At 36.3% G+C, this 23,596-nt stretch overlaps 1 protein-coding gene across 1 annotated transcript; it reads left to right on the top strand.

Annotated features, from left to right (window-relative positions):
• Positions 1-25: 25 nt before the first annotated feature.
• Positions 26-22,793, top strand: LOC109454249 (killer cell lectin-like receptor 2). Its single transcript, XM_019744702.3, has 8 exons — positions 26-7,504; positions 12,512-12,628; positions 13,686-13,775; positions 14,706-14,933; positions 16,739-16,881; positions 18,483-18,586; positions 21,282-21,439; positions 21,525-22,793. The coding sequence occupies exons 1-7, from the start codon at positions 7,408-7,410 to the stop codon at positions 21,421-21,423; spliced, it is 921 nt and encodes a 306-aa protein (XP_019600261.3). The 5' UTR covers positions 26-7,407; the 3' UTR covers positions 21,424-21,439; positions 21,525-22,793.
• The last annotated feature ends 803 nt before the right edge of the window (positions 22,794-23,596 follow it).

The raw sequence follows: 23,596 nt of genomic DNA, 5'->3' as shown, positions 1-23,596 counted from the left end.
TTATCGTAGGAACACACTATGGTAAACGTTCTTTCAGGTAGGAATATGTAGCCAGATTCCCATCCGTTAAAGGCAATTGTAGATCTTCTCTTAGTTCTTCCATACCTGATGGGATTTAATTTTGTGGTGTTTATAGAGGTTGTTTACAGAAGGTTCTGGATTTTCACATTTATCATAAACTCAGGGATTATTTATATTTAAAATATTTTTGGTATAAGCAGTGATTTCCTCAAGGGTAAAGCCAATACCCCAAGTTAGGCATATCTTTCATTATGCTCTTATTTCACAAATATATTTTGTGTGTCTAGAAACTAAATGAGTTCTCAGCTTAAAAAAATTTAAAATTTAGATTTAAATGTGTGTGTGCGTGCGTGTGTGTTTGTGTATGTGTATCTATATATAGTAACTCGTAATGAGCACAGGTCCCACTCATATTTCTCAGTTCCCTTGAGCCTCTTTCTGATAGACTTGACCTTGTATTGTTTCTCCTGTCAGTAACCATGCCCTGCTATTCTGTTATTCCTCCATCTGAAACATCATACCCTCCCCCCCCCCCTTAAAAATGTGTAGCCCTGGTAGTCATAATCCACTTGCCCCAGGGACCAGTCAGGACTGACCTTAGGGTGAAAAAACTAGTCCCTGAAGTCTTGCCTGGACTCCTGAGCAGCTAGACGAGAGTGGCTCTGCCCAGTAAACTTTGAGCTAATAGAAATGTTCTGTATCTGTGCAGTCCAATAGCGTAGCCATGACCAACTACATGTGGCTACTGAGTACTTGAGATGTGGCTATGTGGCTAGTGTAACTGAATTTATAGTCCTATTAGAATTTTTCCCCCCAACTTTGTATTATGAAAAATTTCAAACATAGGAAACTGTTGGAAGAATTGTAAAATGAACATCCGTATGCCAATGTGGATTCTATAATTGATATTTTTTTACTGTAATAAGTCTTATAATAAGGCATGTCCTGTTGTTGATTTTTCACTTACGGGTAGAATAACTGGTGTAATTGGTGCTAATAGACCAATTTTTTTCCTTAGTGCTATGTAATTTTGATTAGATAGTCACATGTGGCCTGTGGCTACCCTCTGGATGGTGTAGCTCTAGAGCATGGCTTGGTAACCTGTTTGCCATGGAGTGCTGTCTGCTCCTTTACACTGCAGGAAAATGCATGGCCGTCTTCTTCAGGGTTGCCAGGGAAAGTCACCGGGTCTCCATCGTGCAATACTACACTGTCATCACCTTCAGGTCCCTTAGATGGAAATAAACATTTCTGTTCAAGTGGTAGGCCTTGATGGATGTGCGGTATAAAATCGTGTTACAATTCTTAGATGTTAATCTCGAGGAGAAAAGGAGAAATAATTGTTCTTTGAACCTCCTGTGGGGCCACAATTTTTGGTTGTTCCTCAAAATAATAGTTATTCTGTGACTCCTATTGAGTAAGCAAGGTTGGCGAGAAATAATCCTTAGATTAACAAATCTTTAGCATATTAACTCTTTGTCCTCATTCGCTAACTTCCCTCTAGTGCTGATTTACTTATTATGCGCTGTCCCCACTGTCTACTAAGTTTTTCATATTCAAATCAAGATTGGAGATTAGATCATTAGGGTAAATATTTTATATTGTCTCTGATTTCCTTATACATTCTTTGGACTGGCTCTTACTTGATTGTAAGCTGCTGGTAGACAGTGATTAAAAATTAAATTTTGTGCAGCACTAGTTTTAGGACAAACTAGATTTTTATAGCACTCAGATGAGCAGATACATGTCCTCACTCCCGCATCTTGTATTAAACATATTCCAAGTGTTGGTTCAATGCCCCATCCCCCCCATCCCTCCTTTTACCCTTTCGTGGGATGGAGTGTCACTACCCAGCAGCTAGCATAGTCATCCATGTAGTAGGTTCTTTGTAAAAAGTTCATTGAACTGGTTGACTTTTTGTACTTACTGCCTTCAAATTGTCTTTGTAACTTAGTTTGAGATACAAGATAATTCATTTCTGTTGCTATGGAAACCTTTCCATTGCCCTGAATTTTGCATATGCACATACTTATACTGCAGAGTTGTACATTTGAGCACATTGGATGAGGATGTGGCCCAACTGTGATCCTGATTTCTCACGTGTAGTCTGAGTAGAGCACTTTAACCTTCATTGTTCAACCAAAGCAATAAATACAGCACAGTGAAGAGGACCGATGAGAAATGAGATGACCTGGCAGGGTCTACCGTTCTATTTTATTTCTATTTTTTTATTTTGAGTTTCTGGGTTTTGTGCCTCTGCTTATAATTAAGAGTTCAGGCAGACAGTTCATTGATAGCAGGCTGAGTCTACTTGCGCAGACACTTAATATGAATATAAATGATAGCTGAGATTATTTGTTTTATGTAACCTGTTGTTAGACTACTTTGTTTTGATTTGAAATGTGTGAGACCTGTGAACAATGCTGTTCAGGTCAACCATTGATTCATAGGATTTTTTTTGAAGATAGTTTTTTTAAGAGTAGTTTTAGGTTCACAGCAAAATTGAGAGGAAGGTCCAGAGATTTCCTATGTACCCCTGTCCCCACACATGCAGGGTCCCCCGTTATCAACGTCTCTCACCAGAGTAGTACAGTTGTTACAATTGGGGAACCTACACTGACACATAATCACCCAAAGCCCATACTTTACATTAGGGTTCAGTCTCGGCAGAGTACATTCTACGCTTTTGGACAAGTGTATAAGGACATGTATCCATCATTATAATATCATACAGAATATTTTAACTGCCCTAAAAATCCTCTGTGTGACACCTATTCATTCCTCCCTGCCCCCAACCCTTGGCGACCATTGATCTATTCACTGTCTCCAAAGTTTTATCTTTTCCAACTTGTAATTTGATTGGAATCATATAGTAGGTAGCCTTTTCAGATGGACTTTTTTCACTTAGTACACATGTAAGTTTCCTCCATGTCTTCCATGGCTTGATAGCTCCTTTCTTTTTAGTGCTGAATAATATTCCATGTCTGGATGGACCACGTTTATCCATTCACATATGAAGGACGGACATCTTGGTTGCTTCTAAATTTTGGCAAGTATGAGTAAAGCTGCTATAAACATGCAGGCTTCTGTGTGAACCTTAAGTTTACTGATTATTTTCTAATGTTATGTGGTAATGAGCTAGAATAGAAAATCCAAAACAATTAAAAGTAAATAGGAAAGGTGAATGAATGCTTGGAGGGTGAGCTTGAGTCTGAATCATGTGATACAGTGGAGAGAACACTGAAAATCAAAATGTTTAATATGGTACTGCTTCACCGAACTGTTTTCCCTTTCAACCTGTGAATAGACTATTGCTTAGTGGCACAAAGCCCATATAGCCACCCGAAAACCATTTTTTGCCATTATGTTTGCATGCTAACTTAGTTCTTGAGGTGGCCCTCTCATTCAGCTACTTAGAAATTGGAGGAAGGATGGTTACTGTTCGATTGACTGCTAGAGGCCAGTTTGGACAATTCAGAGGATTTTAACTTTGGAGCAGTAGAATAGGTTTTATTGTAAAGACAAGATGGACAAAGGAAGTAGCTAATTAGGGGAACAGGAAACCTCAAACGAGAGTCTTTTGACTTTTTACTGTTAGAGCCAGGAAACTGAGTATCACTCAGTGGCATAACGGTTAGGCATTAGGACAAATATCCTTGGAGATGAGAACCAGGCCAGGTGAACTTACTCTTCCCAATAGCGTGATGCACGCCATCTTTCCTGGGAGCTGGTGGTTATTCCAGACATCCTTCAGTTCAGCCTAGGACAGGAAGAACAGCTTGCTGCTGTGAAATGATAAGCCACTGAGGTTTGAAGGTGTGACCACAAAGCTTGCAGGTGTGACTGTAAACTGTGTGCTGAGCTTCTAGCTGACCAAGTTAATCATCGGGTTGGGACATGTAAAATGTGTGGTTTCCCAAATGAAAAAAGGCTTTGCAGCAAAACAGCCAGGAAGAGAATGAATGCTTCATATAGTCGTACTGTGTTTGCATAAGTGTGCTTGGCATAGAAGTGAATTTGGAAGACAAAGTACAAGAACATTCAAAACATTCTTCAAATTTCTCAGTTTTCTGGTTTATTAGCAGTGGTTGTGATGAAGTTTGGTGCTTCCAATTTTGTGCGTGTTTGATCAAAGGACCATGCTAGGAGTTTGAGTCCCATCTGAAGTTACTACTGTTCTCTTCTGATGCTAGTTGTCTTCTCATTTAAGAAGAAATTTGTTTGCCTTTTCCAGAAATCAGAGCTTAGGGGAAAAAAAAACCAAAAAAAAAAAAAACTAGAAACAAAACAAAACAAATAAACAAAAAGTAGAGCTTAAAGGGAGCAGCTCCACAATTTGGCTTTCTAATCATTAACTTCATTCTGTCTCTCTCTAAAATCATGAAAAACATCTATGTTTTGTAGTTAATTCCTGTTAACTTTAGCCACCTTGCTCATCAAGTACACGAGTAGACATCATATCTTTCTATGTGCTGCAGCTGCAGTAATGAACAAGTCGATGAGGAACTCACCCTCTGGACTTTCTGTACAGGAGACAAACAACTATGTATGTGTGAAACAGAGTGCCACACCTGTCTGGCCTCGGTCATGAGGACTAACCACCCTCTCACCAGCTATAAGGATGTAAATCAAAACCGAAGAATGGCTCAACATCACCAATACCTCCAGGGGGCAGTAAGATACAAATAACCAGGTCTGAGGTCACAGAACCGTTTTTCTAGGGAGAGAGCAGTATGCTGCCACATGTTTCCCAGCTCCTAAATTGTATTAATGTGCCTCCCACATCACAACACTCCAAACCTGACATGTTAGGATAGAGAACCTAGCTCAGTGTCAGGATTTCTGGATTGCAGTCCTGGCTTAGGGAGAGAAAAAAAAAGAGCATTTACTTTTTTGAAGTCTAAGAAATCCTATCTGTAGTGCTAATCTCTGAATTCCTCCAGGTCTATTTAGTGAATGATACTCTTATTCAACATGAGAAAACAGACTTGAAGATTTGGAATGACTTATTCAAATTTTTATAATTGGGAAGGATTTGAATCTTGGACTTCAAATAATATTTCACATTTAATGAGAGCCTACTCTATAGCATTTGCCGGTTCTGGTTAGGAACTTTCTATCTCACTTAATCCCCACAGCAACCTTGCAAGGCAAATATTACTGTTTTACTCTGGTGAATCCGAAGGGTTAGAGATGTTGAGTGACTTGCCTCAAGCCACATATTTAACCTGGGGCTGACATTTCAAGCCAGATCTGCTTGGTTCCAGAATTCATGCTTTGTGGCAAGAGGTTTGAAAATCCAGGCCCTTCTAAATCCATAGTCCGTCTGTGCTCAGTGTATTAGTGAAGCCTGATGTTAAACATGGATCAAGAATTAGCAATAATGTGTCCTTTGGTAGGTCAGTTAACCTCTTAATATTAATGTCTTCATTTGTAAAATGGGGACAATAAGAAACAGCTGTCGGTGTTGGGAAGTTTCAATATTGTTATACATACAGTAGGTCCCCAAATACTGCCACCTTTTCCACAGTCATTACTACTCCCACCCTAACTCCTTATCTCCTCTCAGCAGAACTTTATCTACTCATATCTATCTATGTATCTATGTATCGATCATCTATCATCTATTTTTGGCATTGGGCTAGAAGGTAGGGACCTTTTTCTGTTTCGAGACCGACGAAGCCAATCCAAGATAAGGGCAAAGAGAAGAAAATGACCGGCAGCAAGTATTCTTGAAGTGTCCAGATTCCACGAAACTTTGCTTATGTGATTGAATGCAATTCATCTCTGCGAGACATTTCAGCTCACTGTTGCACATGATGAAAGTGGCAGACCTCAGTGGTGATTCAGAGACTAAGGATCGCATTGGGGGACAGAAGTAGACCCGCTGAGGGCCAAACAAGGGGCAGCATAACCTCGACTGGGGTCCTAGTGTTTAGTACATTCAGTAGATTGTGTTTATAAGTAGTTTGGAGGAGAGGGGGCAGACATGAGCAAACTGAAGAATGGGGAGGCCATCCCAAGCACAATGGTTTAATGGTGGCTAGAGGTTGGTAAAGGAAGAAAAGAATAAGCAAGGAATTTGGTCAGAGCCTGTTGAAATAGGGGTGGCTTTGTTCCTGCATAATCAATTTCCCCTTCTGTTCCCCACCTCACTCCTCGTCCCTCACACTCCACGTTAACCACAATCGTCTGATTTGAAGAGCATTTTAAACTGATTTCATAGAACTGTATGTCAGAAGATTGGCAGGGCCTTATGAAAAGAAGTGAACCTCAATGAGAGATTTGGGTATATTCTCACAGGGTCTGGCTCATAGAAACCGAGTTATAGAAATGTATTTCTTTTAGCTGGTAGGTTGAAGATAACGCGTATTTATGAAGTAATATTCGTGGACAAAACTCAAGTACAGGAATAATTCACTAGTATCGCTTCTTAAAAAAATCAAATATGAACATTTTTACACACAACTAGTGGTGTGTAAATGGAACAACTTTTCTGGAGGGCATTTGGTAATATGCATCAAAGTTCTTTATATACCTTTTGACCCCCAATTTCATGTTTAAAAATTTTCCTAAGAAAATGTTGAAAAGTACAAGCCAAATATTTTTTATACTAGCAAAAAATTGGAAACGACCTGCATGTGACACAGTAGGGGATTACCTAAATAAATTATGATCTAATCCATGTGGGTAATAACTATATGGTTTTGAAAATCACATTTAGACCAATATTTTTAAATGAGGAAACATTTATTAGAAAATAATAGATCAAAAACATTGAGTGTGAAGTGACACCAACACTGATAGTAAACATAAAACAAATTTTGGTCATATACGGATAAAAGACTAGAAGAATAAACAAAAAAAATTATAGTTGAGTTATGGATGTTTTAAAATAATTTCTACATACATTTATCCGCAATAAACATAATGGAAACAAGAAATAATCTTTTTTTTGTAAATAGTAACATACAAAGAAAAATTTCTGGCAGACTATTTGAGTTAAAGAAATGTCATGATATTTCTTATGTATGTGTACAGATACATATTTATACATTTTCATTTTAATCATTTGTTTTTACTAGTAGTTTCTTTTAGATATGCTAGTTTTTGTTAAAGATATTAGTTCTTGTTTTTTGAAAGCTGTGTTCCTTTATCTTTTAAGTCCCCAAATGTTGATTTTAAACGCAATTTTGCAGAGTACTAAGTAGTTGGTTAGTTGAAATGGAGGAAAATGTAGCTCATGACCATCTTTCCTTCACCGTCAATATCAGCTTTCATCATACAATTTCCTTTATCACTTTGGTCAAGAGGAGGGGCAGAAATTTTTGAGTTGGAGTTCTATTCAGAGGCAATTCATTTCTGCCTTCCATCTTACAGCCTCTCATGCCCCCAGGGGAGCCAGGATTGGAGAGGCCAACTTCTCCCGCCTCATTTTTGGGTCAGCTTTCTCCACCGGCATCACTGCTTGGCACAGATCCAGGTAACAGAGACTTTTATTCTCTCAGATCTTTGTACCTGAATATCCTATTAGTCCCATTTATAAAGAAAAGATTCTAAAGAAAAAAGATTCTGGGAATATGTTATTTTATGACAAATGACTAGGCCTGAGTATGGGGTTGATAGGAAAGCATTCTAGATTGATTGCGTTGGAATTGCATTAACTTTGAAATAAATGGCGAAAACTGTAGTTCAGTTGTTTTTGTATTTTAAAATATGCCACGATTTGTGTTATCAAAATAATACGGATTTGGGGGTTAATTCCTTTTAATTTGGACCTAATGATTTACATATTACCTTATCCATCTTGAAGGATTCTGTAATAGAAAAGACTCCTCTTCTTTAGGAAATGGGAGAAAATATGAATAGTTAAGTTTAGAAAATTTTGCAACTTAAACATTTTTTTTAACGAATAAAGTTATATGTGCAATTTGTTTTCCATATTTTCTGTTTCCTGAATATCATCTTTTCATATTGATTAATGTAAGAAGCAAGGTACATTTTAAATATTTATTATTTAATAATTTCTTTTTATATTGATGTCTATTAATAGCTTGAATCCTTTATGGATATTACCTAATGACTGCCTATTGAAAATTTTATTTTAACATAGGCTTCTATGGCAACATCATACACTAGAAAATTCTTTCTAAAATTGTAATGTACATACGATCATTTGGGATTAAATATACAGGTATCTGAGCTCCAATGTGAAAGATTCTTATTCAGTACATCTTGCATGGGGCACTGGAATCTGGAGAGTTAACCAATCTGCAATGTTAACTCTCGAATAATTCTTTTGCAGATGGTGTATAGCATACACTTTGGAAAACACTCTGGTAAAGTCATGTTATAATTGAAAACAATGTGAGAACATTTTAAAAAATAATTTTTATTTTTCAATTACAGTCGACATAGATTATGTTAGTTTTAGGTGTACAACACAGTAGTTAGATAACTTAAAAAGTATCACCCTAATAAATCTAGTATCCGCTTGATACCATACATAGTTGTTATAATATTATTGACCGTATTCCCTGTGCTATATTTTACATCCCCATGACTATATTGTAAATGCCAATTTGTACTTAACCCCTGTCGCTTTCTCATCCATCCCTTTACCCCGCTCCGATCTGGCAACCATCAAAATGTTCTCTGTATCTATGAGTTTGTTTCTCTTTATTTATTGGTTCATTTTGATTTTTAGATTCCACATATAAGTGAAATTATATGGTATTTGTCTTTCTCTGTCTGACTTAGTTCACTTAGCATAAAACGCTCTAGGTCCATTCATGTTGCAGATGGTCAGATTTTATTCTTTTTTATGGCTGAGTAATGTTTTATTATATATATGTACTACTTCTTCTTTATCTATTCATCTATTGATGGACACTTAGGTTACTTCCATATCTTGGCTATTGTAAATAATGCTGCAATGAACATATGGATGCATACAGTATGTCTTTTTAAAGTAGTGTTTCTTCAGATAAATACCCAGATGTAAGATTACTGGATCCTTCTTTGTCTGCTGTTATAGCTTTTATTTTAAAGTCTATTTTGTGTGGTGTAAGTATTGCTACCCCAGCTTTTTTTTTATTTGTTTGTTTCCATTTTCATTAAATATCTTTTCCATCCCTTTACTTTCAGTCTGTGTGTGTCTTTTGTTCTGAAGTGAGTCTCTTTATGTAAAGGTTTTGTTTTCTTATCCACTCAGCCACCCTGTGTCTTTTGATTGGAGTGTTTAATCCATTTACATTTCAAGTAATTGTTAATAGATATGCAGTTTATTGACATTTATTATTTATATTTTTTATCTCTTTCTTTCTTCTTTTTAAAGAAGTCCCTTTAACATTTCTTGTACTACTGGTTTGGTGTTGGTTAGCTCCTTTAGCTTTTTCTTGTTTGGGAAGCTCTATCTGTCCTTCAATTCTAAATGATAGCTTTTCTGGGTAGAGTAATCTTGGTTGTAGGTCCTTGCATTTCATCATTTTGAATCTTTTGTGCCACTCCCTTCTTGCCTGCAAAGTTTGTGTTGAGGAATCAGCTGACAGTCAGGTGGAAACTCCCTTGTAGGTAACTAACTACTTTTCTCTTGTTGCTTTTAAATTTTTTTCTTTGTTTTTAACCTTTGGCATTTAATTATGTTGTGTCTTGCTGTGGGCCTCTTTGCATTCATCTATTTGGGACTCTGTTCTTCCTGGGCAGGTATGTCTATTTCCTTTACCAGGTTAGGGAAGTTTTCTGTAATTATTTCTTCAAATAGGTTTTCAATTTCTTGCTCCCTCTCTTCTCCTTCTGGTACCCTTATGATGCAAATATTGGTATGCTTCATGTTGTTTCAGAGGCCCCTTAAACTGTCCTCATTTTTTCGTTTTTGATTCTTTTTTCTTTTTGCTGTTTTGATTAGATGTTTTCTGCTATCTTATTTTCCAAATTGCTGATTCAATCCTCTGCTTCATCTAATCTGCTGTTGATTTCCTCTAATGTGTTCTTCATTTCAGTTATTATATTCTTCATTTCTGACTGGTTCTTATGTTTTCTATCTCTTTGTTGAAGTTCTCACTGAGATCATGAAACATCCATATAATCAGTGTTTTGAACTCTGCATCTGGTAGATTACTTGTTCTCTGTTTTGTTTAGTTCTTTTTCTGGTCTTTGTTCTGATCTTTCATTTGGGACATGTTTCTTTGTCTCCTCATTTTGTCTACCTCCCTGTTTGTGTTTCTATCTATTAGGTAGAGCTGCTATGTCTTCTGGTCTTAGTAGGGTGGGCTTATGTAGTAGGTATCCCATGGAGCCCAGTTGTGCAGTCTACCTGGTCACCAGAGCTGGGTATTCTAGGTGTGTCTCTTGTGTGGGTTTTGTGTGCTCTCCTGTTGTAGTTGAACCTTGGTTGCTGTTTGCACATCATGGGGAGGGCTTGACTCTCAGGTTGATTGTTTATGAGGACTGGCTGTAAATACTGTAAAGGAGCTGTTGTGCAGGGGCTGACCTTATGGAGTAGGATTCACTTTAATGGGGCTCTGGTGCCTGTTGAGTCTGCCCTTTGGGCATGTTTTTTTGGAGGTGGTTGGGTAGTGCTCTGGTGTGATCTGAAGCTGGCCATTGGGTGTATTGGTTCTGGGGCCTCTTGGGAGGGTCTGTGTTGCAGACCAAGTTCAACTGCTTACTGTGTCCTGTCTATGGCCCCTTGGTATGAGCTAAAAATTGATCTGCAGATGGTTTCCACTTGTGCTGGGCCTGATGGTGACTGGGAAAGGCTGTGTTGCAAACTGAGGCTGGCTGCTGCTAGTGCCAAGCTTAGGGCTGCTTAAGAGGGCATGCCAAGGCTAAATGCTGCTTGTTTGGGGTTTGTGAGCCTTTGAGAGATTTTAGGAAAGTCTTCAGCATGAGCCAAGACAGGCCATTAGTATGGAAAAATCATTGAAAGTGGCTTGGATGGTTCCAAAAGTTGGGTGGAGCAGGGTTTCAGGGAATCATCAGGGTGTGGCGAATGGTGTTAGCCAGGTCGATGGAGACTCAGATATGGCACTAGACTGCACTTGCACATTGGGAGGGGGAAGGGCTCAACAAAGGAACAATGGCTTCTTCCAACACTTCTGTCTATGAGAAAGCTTTCCCTCCAGTCTTTGCCCTGAAGCCAGACAATTCAGTTCCTCCCCGTATGTCCCTGCTGCCTTTTGAGCTACAGTCCTAGTGTTGGAGCTCAGAGCAAGTGAGTCCACGCGTGGGTCCTTTAAGAGGAATGCCTGGTATTCCAGCCAAGCTCCATCTCACTCAACCATAATCTCCGCTGGTTTTCATGGCCAGAAATTGTGGGGACTTCTTTTTCTGGCACTAGAAATGTGGACTGGGGAGCCTGGTGTGGGGCTGGGACCCCTTGCTCCTCAGGGGGTCCTCCACAGCCAAGATATCCCTCCCAATATTTAATGGTCACATGCAGTTGTGGGGCAGCTCATTCAGTGTCTCTGCCCCTCCTTCCAGTCCTGATGTGGCTTCTTCTGTATATCCTTAATTATAGGACTTCTGTCCAGCTAGACTTCAGATGATTCTCAATAATGGTTTATCTGTAGTTTAGCTGTAATTTTGATGTGGTTATGAGAGGAGGCAGGCACAGCTTTTACCTACTCTGCCATCTTGTCTAGAACTGAGAAGTTTTTAATATTTATATATAGATCTGAATGTGAATATTGTTTTTTAAGCCAAAGTATTTATATTTTTTCAGAATTTCAAAAATGTAGAATTTTGTTTTTTGAATAATTTTAAAGGTGTTTCAGTCATTTGGCCTAACATTTGTATATGTATGTTGAACATTTTGAGCTAGATTGCCTAGGTGAATAGGACCCAGCCTATTCAATCTATTAGTACATTAAAAACAAAATTTCTGGGCTGGCCCGGTGGCTCAGGTGGTTGGAGTGCTGTGCTTCTAATGCCAAGGTCGCTGGTTTGATTCCCACGTGGGCCAGTGAGCTGCGCTCTCTTCAGCTAAGACTGTGAACAACAGCTTTCCCTGGAGCTTGGCTGCTGTGGGCTGCTGTGGGCTGCCGTGGGCTGCTGTGGGCTGCGTGGGCTGCCATGGGCTGCATGAGCAGCGAGCTGCTGTGAGCTGATGACCAACTGCCTCAGCCAGGGGGAGTGCAAGGCTCATAACACCAGCACGGGCCAGGGAGCTGTGTCCTATACAACTAGACCGAGAAACAACGGCTTGAACTGGAGTGGCGGAGAGGCAGAAAAAGGGGGAAAAATTTCGTTCTGTGTTTTCTAATAATCATGGCAGTAATCTTACATAAATTTCTTATATAAATCAGTCTCAGTCTATGTGCTTTAGGCACTTGAAGTAGTTAATAAACACACACCCACATCACAGACAGACATACACACATACCTCTCATTTCTGGTATGTTCCTATAGACTGACATTTTAAATTTTCTTTCGAAATCATCCCAATGCAAAGGTTTTAATGCAAAACATCTTTCTCTTTGTATTCTAGAGATGAGCGATCAAGAAGTAGTTTATTCAACCCCGAGATTTCTTCAGTCTTCTTCAGAGTCACAAAACAGATTAAGGCGTGGTGGTACTCAAATGCCTGAGAAAAGTGATGACAAAGGTATGTTTTAAGCATCTAGATTTACCTGTCTCTTATGGATTGTCAAACTCTTAAAATTTGAAAAAAATTCTTATTTGTACTTTAGGTTCTTAGATGGTAATTAAAAAACCGTAATTGGCATAGTAAAGCAAGTCTTTTTTATTTTAATTTTTCTAAGTTTGTGAGTGTGGAGAAAACAATGAATTATTTTAAATTGGAGAAGCTAACAGAATGTTTTCATTCAAATTGGGTCAGAGGAGTTTTTGAGGCCTTTAAAAGTAAAGAACAGACTAGAGACTCAAGAAAACACTACATTTCCTAGAGAAATAAAAGTCTTACAGAATGTTTAAGAGATGAAAAATGCACTTTTATTTAGACAAAAGATATTTTAGGTGTCTTAAATATTTTCTGATGCTTAATGGCAATAAAGCTGCAAAATGTTCAAATCAAAAGAGGCATTCTAATTTTTCTGTTCTCTCTCTCTACTTTCAAATATTGTCACAAAATCTAAATTGAGAATAACTTTTATAGGTTTAATTTAGTGATAATAAGAGATACAGCTTTTATATACTGAGAACACCCAAGGATAAATATAGCATTGTCCAGAGAAAAATAGAATTGATGAGAAAGAAAGGAAAGTCGATTTCTTGAAACATCTTTCAGGATGGACCCCAATCACATTTGCAGCTTCAGAATATCCACTGTTGGCTACCAATATCTCAAGAATAGTAACTGCTTTTTGTTTCCTCTCCATGATTGGTTGTGATCATAGCAAGGAGTACCCTCGTCAGTGTGGATTCTCTTAAATGTGTGTTGTGCCTATTGTCCTCTGCTTTTGTAAGGGATGCATGTACTTTTGAAATGCTATAGAACTGTTCTCATGTGGGTATATGTCAGAACTCTGAAACTTTAAAACTGTAATTACTATATCACAAATTTAAATCAATTTGTATGATATAATTTTGTAAAAAGTTTTAGATAACATTTGTCTCTTAGTTTCAAATGGTATTCCAGGTGAAGGTTTGTAATGGGCCAAGCTATATCCCTGATGATTATTTTCTTTCTTCTTTATTTAAAGAGTTTTCAGTACGCTGGCATCTCATTTCAAGGACTCTAGGCATCCTCTGTTTACTTTTATTGATGACAGTTATCGTGCTGGGGACAATGAGTGAGTAATTGAAATACATCCTTCTGTCTGAGTCATAGCACTAACCACTAATTTTGTAGGTATTAACCATGTACCATCAATTGTTTCCTGGCTATAATTAGGGAATGTCCCAGATGGCTTTTTCTTGGTGATTTTTCCTGACATATCCCAGTGTGATTTTCACTTTACTTTCCTATTCCAGTGACTCTGCAGCTGTAATGAGCTGCCTCATTTTGTATGATATATGGTAATATTCCTTTTGATACAGGACTTAGTCATATTCTGCCTTTGGAGTTTAGATCATTGTGAATCTTAGATATACATTCTTTGAGACAAAACTTTTCACAAGAACTTATGGCTTTCTCTTGATTTTTCTAAGAATACAATGAAGAAATGATTTAGTAAAATGAGTGGATGTTAGAATCTTGAATTTGTCAACTTTTATCTTTTATTTGAATTCCTTGATATCTTTAGAGAAAGTCACTAATATGTTACACTCAGATAAAATGACATATTTATATTTTCATCTTTCCTCCTATGGATATTCTATTTAATAATAATGGTGCTATTTCTTCATGTTTCTTAGTGTAGATTTTCATACTCAGAAGATGTGTTACTAAATGTTGACTGAATGGTTTTTACTTTGTTTTCTATTTGCAAATAATGTGCTAATTATTAAAAAGAAATTAAGTTGAATGGTAAGGTGTTGCCATCATAATTTTATTCAGATACCTTATTTTATTTATTATGCACTTAAGTTGCTAGTAGCAAGAGGTTTGATATTTCATTTTTTAGTCAATTTACAGAGGTATTACTTTTTAAATGTCAAATTGCTAATTAAAGTAATGAAATGGGTTGATTGTCAAAGTGAGATTTTTTTCTGTTTTTGTAATTGCAACATTTAAGTATTATGAGTACATTTTTGTATTATATTTATTCTATTAATTTTAGTTTTTCAGTGTACTCAAGAAAAACATCAACAGGATGAAATTCTGCAGAACCTCAGACAAAAGCAAAATGACAGCTACTTAAAAGAGCAACTTTTGACAAATAAGACTTTAGAATATGATAGTCTCAAAAATAAAACCATTCAGCATAAAAAGGAACTGGCCTTACTCTTAACAGAAAAGGACAGATGCGGTACAATAAAGATCTTTTCAAAATCTTTGCGAAATACAGGTATGGAGGAAATCTTTAATGAGAGAGTGCATTGTTTTTTATTATTTCTTTTGTAGAAGCTTCAAAGCTAATAACAGGCTTTTGATATATGTAATGATATAGATCTACTGGAAAACTTTAATTTGTGCCTCTTAGATATATTGTGAGTATTTGGGTTTGCTTGTTTCAAATATGGGATTGAGACTCTAGGAGCAACTTTGGATTAGTAGAACCCTGTATTTCTCCAAGCTCAGTGGCAATTATTTCATTCCTATTGCTCCCAGAAGGTGAAATATTAGGTTGGTGCAAAAGTAATCGCAGTTTAAAAGGTTAAAAATACGTAATTGCAAAAACCGCAATTACTTTTGCACCAACCTAATAGTATGTCAACTCCCCTGGAAATTCAGATCATTTTGGATCTGTAGGAAAATTAATCCCTTCTATTTGTTACTGACATAAAATATACTTAGGCTGAAATGAGCACAAGAACTTTTATTTGGTTGCTGTTGTATAGATAATTGTGAGTGTGAGTGTGTGTGTGTGTGTGTGTGTGTGTGTGCGCGCGTGTGTGTTTGTATGTGTGTTTCCATTCTGCCTTCACTTCAGGTATTTGGTCTGTTTGTAATCAGTGTATACTCCCTGCAGTACGCCTGCAAGATTCACCATAGTGTTGGTATGTGGGCACCTCTGTGTGATGATACCATTAAAAATATCCAAGAGATAAAAATATTGAATCTCATACAATAAAACTCTGTTATCATGCATAACAATGGAGTGAATTGACCTGGTTCTTAACAACTACTAAATATTTGCTTAGGACTTAGAGTTTACAAAGAGCTTTTGTGTATTTAACCTCATTGAGGCATGGTAATTAGTAGAAATTACTGTTTCTATTATTAAGCATCAATAATATTTTTAATATTTGGTATATTATAAAATATATAAGAGAAAAAAGAAAAAAAATCCAAACAATCATGTTTCTTTTTTTCAGAAGGCATTCCAGAAATATTTTTTGAATTTTATAATTTTTAAGCAGCTTATTTAGGTATTAATAATATACAAAAAACTGCACATATTTGATGTATACCGTTTGATGTGTTTGAACATATACATACACTTGTGAAACCATCCACCGTTAAGATAATAGCAATAGCCATCACCTCCAAAAGTTTTCTCATGTCCCTTGTTTCTTTTTTGTGGTAAGAACACTTAACATGCCTTAAATCCTCTTACCAAGTTTTTAAGTGCACAATACAGTATTGTTAACAATAGAAACATTACACCCAGTGAGCATCTACCCATTTCTGCCTCCTTACTTGCCCTTGGTAACCACCATACTACTTTCTGTTTCTTTGAGTTTGACTATTTTATATATTTTATATAAGTGGAATCATGCAGTACTTGTCCTGTGACTGGCTTATTTCACTTAGCATATTGTCCTCAAGGTCCATTCATGTTGTTGCATATGGCAGGATTTCCTTTTTAAGGCTGAATAATCATTCCATGTATATATCACAGTTTCTTTATTCATCCCTCAATGACTTTTTGAGTTGTTTCCATATCTTGGCTATTGTGAATAATGCTACAATGAACATGGCAGTGCAGATATCTCTTGGCATTCTATTAGGTTGATGCAAAAGTGATTGCGGTTTTTGCAATTATTTTTAACATTTTAAGCCGCAATTACTTTTGCACCAACCTTGATAGACTCTTGATAAACCTCATATTATCATTATCGATAGCTATTAAAGGCTGATAAATATATTGCTCTGCTTAACAGAATGCCAGATAACAAGAAGTTTAATGTTTTACCTTATGTGTTATAGACAAAGTATTTGAAGAATGCTGGCCCTGTTGTGGAATAAACTGTTATTATTTTACCACTGAATATAAAACCTGGACGGAATGTAAACAGATTTGCCAGAATTATGGGTTATCTCTTCTGAAGATAGATGATGCAGATGAACAGGTATCATGGACGGTTACATTCCCTTTTATTCTCTTAGATTCTGACTCGCACCCTCAGACCCAAAATATTAAGGACAGTGGGGAGTCTAGAAAGAGGGACCTTCAGTTATTCTTCGTGTTGTGTCTGTTGAGTGAGCAAAAATCATATAGTTAGATTCTCCCAGGAGACTGCCTGCTAAGAGGCACATGATCTTGCTATTTACTAAGCATTCAATACGTTTTGTCTATCATGATGACCGTTATTATTTAGAAAAGGGAAACCCCTTTGAGGATGCAGTTTGAGTCTTTGCTGTCATCTCCCTTTCCAAGGAATCTGCAGGAAAACCACTCACAGAGAAGTATGCCTTTCTTGTGATGTAATACTTATCCATTTGGTAAATACACCTGGAATGAGTAGTTATCTGTACCAACAAGGTGGCAACTAAGAGCCCAGAGCAACGTGGTTTAGTGGTTACTGCAAGGAGTACAGGAGCCAGATGGCCTGCGGCCAGTTCCAGATCTCTGGCACTTACTAGCTGGGTGACCCTTGCTTGGTAAATTACTTAACCTCTCTGAGCCTCAGCTTCCCCCTCGGCAAAATGGAGATAATAATGAGAAACATAAAACTGATAACCGTTTTACAAATTGTCTTCATGGTGTTTTTCATCGCATCTTCAGGTAACATTTACTAGATCAATATTCTTGTATGTTATATCAAAATTATAGCTTTCAAAAAGAACAGTGAAAAGAAAATACAGTAATACAATATCAAAAGTATCTTTTAAATTTATTGCTAATAAACACTATCCATATACACACAATGTGTTTTTACAGAGAAATGTTTGCAAAGATCAGCCTTGAAACCTGCGTTTATCGTTTAGGAAACAACACAAAATTTATATGCAAATCTATTATGTAGGTGTTTTAAATTATAATACAGAAGAATTTATGATGTCAAGTCATAAAATATTTTCGACATTTGGTGCAGTAAAATACAGTTAAATTTAAATCTATATTTTAAAACACATTGAGTCATTTAATCAGATATTATGTAATATGTCACTTTGATATATTTTTGGACTAGTAAATATTTCCAAATACTGCCCCTTTTTCCTTAACCCCTTCCAAGTACTAAACTACAGCAAGGCTTTCTCTTATGAGGCTAAAGTCTCTACTGTATACCTCCCCACATACAGTTGTTATTTTAATAAATTTGTTTTGAAGATTCCTTCTTTCACTTAAGAATATATAATAATTCTTTTACTGTATCCTTAAATATTTTTTGGGGACATGATTTTGAATCAGTTCATGAAGTATCATAAAGTATTTAACAAGTCTCCTATTGTTAGATATTTAGATTATAATTTTTTTCCATGTTTTAAATAATCTATGACACTGGCAGCCATTTTTGACAAAAATAAATAATCTAGTAGGAGGGAATTATGTTGGAAAATGAAAATACAGGGATTGAGGGGAGAGAGGGCTTTCTAAGAAGGAGGAATGCAGGATGATGTGGAGAGTAGCAGAATACTCGCCATAGAAACAGCTGGCCGCTTTACCTATCTTTCTCTTCATCTAACAGATGGGAATTTAGTCACATGATGTGTTTTGATTCCTTTGTAGACCTTCCTTCAATCCCAGACTAATAGAAATATGTACTGGATTGGATTATCATATAATGAAAGAGAAAAGAAATGGGAATGGATTGACAGTAGCACACCTGGACCGTAAGTCTCTGGAATGCATTCAAACTCTAACACTGGTGTTGGGGTTGGAAGTATTGTATCTAAAAAGTTTCTTCCCTCATTTCACACAGCGTAACTCATTTTCAAATAGAGGTTATTGGTAAGAATAAGGATGGTTAAGAAAGTGTTTTAGGAAGTATAGTTAAAAAAAGAAGGGAAGTGTCATGCAGAGTGAATAATAATAAAATTATGATGCTAACCACATGCTCAAAAGTATGTGTGTTATGAGGTACACAGAAATGAAACAAAATCATAAAGTTATATGAAGAAGTGATTGGATCATCCTGCGTTAGCCACAGTGATCCCTCCTGTAGCCACAAAGTATTTTGAGTATCCCTAAAATTCATTTGAAATGCCTTTATTAGTTTACACATATGTTTATATATATTTGTAAATATAAATATATGTGAGTACACACACACACACACACACACACCTGCACTATCGTCCTTCTGTTTTGAAGTGCAGTATTTTGTAAACTCTTGGGTTTACATTAAGTTATAATCCGCTGTTAAACTGTTCAATATTTTTGAAATCTTAACTATTTTATTTTTATGTCTAGGAATTCTATTTTATGTTTTCAAATCTCCTTGCTAGTTACTCATATTTTCAAGCTGTCTTTTATTTCTTTAAAGATAGTAAACATACTTCATTTATATTTGATACGTGATAATTCTAATATTTGAAGTTTTGTGGATCTAATCTATTGTTTCTGGCGGCTTTTGTACATGATACCATTTTCTTTTTGTGTTTAGTGATTTGTTTTTTTTCTTTTTGAATTGCTGTGGAAATTGAGATCTGAGATGAAGGTGGCTTCCTCAAGAAAGAATTTGCTTTTGTTGGATTCCTTGGGGTACTATAAATCTGGGCCACTTTTCATTCTAAATTTGGGCCCTGTAAGTAGTGTAGTTCTGAGCTGTAAACCTACAAAAGATGTCATGCAGGAAATTACCTTGATGTAATCGTAGGCTATGAATACACTCCCAGGCAAACTATATCAGAGGTCACAGAACAGAAAGGTTCATGGGCCAAATTAAGATGCTCGAATTGCATGGTTAATTCAATAATTTAAAACACAACGCACTATGCAAAGGGGAAGAAATGGGATTGCTTATCACACTTGGATGGATGGGATGGGATAGGTTGTCACACTTAGGATAAGGTACATGTAAGTGAAAGGATCACCTGAGTCGTGGGTTATACTGTCTTCATGCAGAACCCTTCCCTGATGATGGCACAGTTTCCAGCACCAGACTTGACATTTGAGTAAGGGGGTCCAACAGACGGAAGGCTCTTGTGACTAGCACGTACACTTTCTCCATTGGGAGATGCAGGAGCATGGCAGCCTGGCTACAGCGTCAGCTTCTGAGTAACCCCATAAGCAGCTATAGGTTTTATTTGTGTTTCTTTGGCAAAGGGCCAAAATGAGTGTCACCAAAAGGTAGCAAGCTTAAGACCTCATGAATGCTGGGTATCTATGTGCATCATGTATATTTTGTGTATGATATTTAGTGCCTACTTGGTTCTTCCTTTTCTATGTTAAGCATGCAGATGCCCCACTTACTGAATCTATACTAAACACGTCTCCTGGTTACAAATTTACTTATCCATACTTAACATATTTTATGCTTTCTGCAGATGCCTCGAAAGCCACTTAGTTCATTTATCTTCCTGATTTGTTTGTTTCTGTTTTTTTCCCTGTAGCAGATTTGAATATTCTTACATAATACAGCAAATGCAAATTACATGAGGGATGGCTTGTGATTTTGGATTCTTGGGCGGTATATGCTTAAATCCAAGGTTCAAGACAGTTCTTAGGTAGTTTATGGTGAAGATGTATCCTTTTGGCCTCACAACTCTGTACACAGAGCACACAGCTTGTCTTCTATTTAGAATCGTGGGTAGGACTTCTTATGCAGCCTACTACATCAATGAAGGGGAAAAGTGGCTTCAGTGTTTTACTTACCTTCCTGTGTTCCCACCTCTATTTAACACTCAGCTCAAGTCACGAATTTGCTTCTTGCCAGTTCATAAATTTATTCAAGAAAGTTTAAATTTTTTCTTAAATTAGCATTTACATTTATTTTCAATAGAAGATAGTTCTGGCACCTAATCCACCACTTTGCTGAAATAGGAGTCCTGCTTTTAGGTATTTTTCAATGTATTGTTATGTCTTAGCTAATAACTTAGTTACGGGATAGGGAAGGAAAAGAAACAAAACAAAAACATCAATTAACCTCACTTCTGACTATGTTCCAATTCTGCTTTTTTTCTCCTTAAAATATACACACATGAGACCTGGTTTTCTGTGACAGAAATTCACTTCTTTTTAATTTGTCACATTTTTGGAAAAAAACTAACGTAAGAAAGCAGGTTTGCCATATCACAATCCCATATCAATATTACAAGGTATCTACAAGGTAATTTTATATACAAGGTAATTTTGCTTCTGATCAAAATTCCCACTATGGAATAAAATGGGAGATTATGTGTGTGAGCCAAAGACTGTGATTCTAGTAGTTAATGGGCTAAGAGTGAAAGAAATTTTTTAGTGATGAAGTTATGATTAACATTTCCATATTCCAGTTCTTTAGACAACAGACTTAAAAACTTATGTTTTATGTTATTGTAAGCTTCAGAATTGAACAGTTGACCATGTATACTTTCTGTTTTACAGTGATGTTAAATTATGGAATCTGTTTTCTGGGAGAGGAAAATGTGCATTTTTAAGCTCAACAAGACTAACACGTATTGAATGCAGTAAAAGATACAATTGTATCTGTGAGAAGAGAATTGATTGCATTGTGTCTGGTTTATAAAGACTAAGGAGAAAAGGTGAAAATGGAATTTTGTCTTTTTTTGTTTGTTTGTTTCCTGTAATAATTTGTGGTTACTTACAAAATAATGTTTTTGACTGCAGGCCTTAGTCAATTGTGGAAACAAAGATAAGCTGGAAGAGGAAGAAAATTATCTTTTGGATTATGATATGAGAGATCAGATACCATCTGTCTTCTTGGGGAAGAGGGGACAATGATTTCTTTGGAGAGCAGTTACCCCTCTCTTTAATGGGCCTGAAGAATTATTCTCTGTATTTTCCTGTACTACACGCAGAGCCAACTAGAGAACTCATAAATACTTGGATCTTGTCCTTATCTATAGGCTCAATCATTTCAATATCCTCTGGTTTTGAGAGATAGCATAATTAAGAAATAAAAAAAATAGTTATCTTTGCCCCCATCTTTACCTTTCATATTTAAAAAAAAATATTTTGCTATGATTTCAAACTTACTGTGTAGTTGAAATAGTAGTACAAGGAATTGTTATATAACCTTTACCTGTAGTTACCATTTGTTTATATGTTGCTCTATCTGTGCTTTATAGTCTCTCTCTCTCTCTCTCTCTCTCTCTCTCTCTCTCTCTCTCTCTCTCTCTTTTTCTCTCCCTCCCTCCCCTGATCCATTTGATAACAAATTGGGAACATTATGTGCCTTTGTCTAAACATTTTACAAGAGCAAAGTCTTTGTCTTGTATAACCATAGTGCAATTATCAAATCAAGAAATTTAGCATTGATACAGTGCTGTGCTTTCATCCATAGTCCATGCTTAAATTTTGTCAACTGTCTCAATAATGTCCTTTATAGGTGTTTTTCCTCCGTGTTCAATGTGATTCACTTAGTTGTGATGTCTTTTTAGTTTTCTTTAATCTGGGACAATTCTTCAGGCTTTCTTTATCTATCTTTACCTTAACATTTAAAAAATCAACTTTATTCAATTATACTTTGCATGCAATAAAATGCATCATTTTAAGTCAGGAAGTGAATGGGTCTGTAACAAATGTATACACCTCTTAAATCCAGATACAGAACATTTGCTTCATCTCCAAAACTTCCTTTCTGTCTCTCCACCCACTTGGCCCAGGCTACCAGTGATATGCTTTCTGTCACTACAAATTAGTTTTGCCAAGAATTTCATGTCATGCTCTCTTTTGTATTTGGTTTCCTTTTGCTCAGGATATTTCTGAAGTTAATCCATGTTGTTTGGTGTATCAGTATGTCATTCTTTTTGTTATTGAGTAGTATTTCATTGCATGGATCCACCACAATTTGTTTATTCATTCCCCTATGGACACTTGATGTATTCCCAATTTTTGGCTATTATGAATAAACCTGCTGTGAACATTTAAATGCAAGCCACTGTGTGAACATGTGCTTTCATTTCTTTTTATTAAATTCCTAAGAGTTTGATTGCTGAGTCCTGTGGTAAGTGCATGTTTAATTTTATAATAAACTTCTAGATTGTTTTCCAATGTGGTTGCATCATTTACTCTTTGAATAGCAACATATGAGAGTTCCAGTTTCTCCACATCATTGCCATTCTTTGATATTGTCAGTCTTTAAATTTTAGCTATAATGGTGGGTGTGTAATGGTATCTCATTGTGCTTTTTAATTTGCCTTTCCCTAAAGACTAATGACATTGAGCATCTTTTCATGTGTTTATTGCCATTCAGATAGCTTCTAATCTGAAGCATCTATTCAATATTTTGCCCACATTTTTTTTGGTAAATTGACGTGATATGCTATCATCTTACTAATTTACTTATTTCCAGTACTTTTTTTTTTTGTAGATTTTTTTTTCTATGCTTTTTTGGTGCTGGTTAGGACCTCCAGTATAATGTTGAAGACAAGTGATGATAGCAGGCATCCTTGCCTTGTTCCCAATCTTACAAAGAAAAGTATTTAGTGTTTCACTGTCATATATGAAGTTAGCTGTAGATTGGTTTTTTTTTTTTTTTTGGTAGATCCTCTTTATCATGTTTAGAAAGTTCCCTTCTATAGTTGTCTATTGAGAGTTTTATGAAAGGGAGTTAAATTTTGTTGTATAATTTCTCTGGGTCTATTATGATGATTATATTGATTTTCTCTTTTAGTCACTTCATATGGTGAATTGCATCAATTGGTTTTCGAATGTTAAATAGAACTTGCACTACTTGG

The sequence above is a fragment of the Rhinolophus sinicus genome, chromosome 1 (assembly GCF_057876585.1).
Source record: "Rhinolophus sinicus isolate RSI-liver-muscle chromosome 1, RSI-T2T, whole genome shotgun sequence".
In the NCBI taxonomy this organism is placed as follows: Eukaryota; Metazoa; Chordata; class Mammalia; order Chiroptera; family Rhinolophidae; genus Rhinolophus; species Rhinolophus sinicus.
This window is presented reverse-complemented; position numbering and strand designations above follow the sequence as displayed.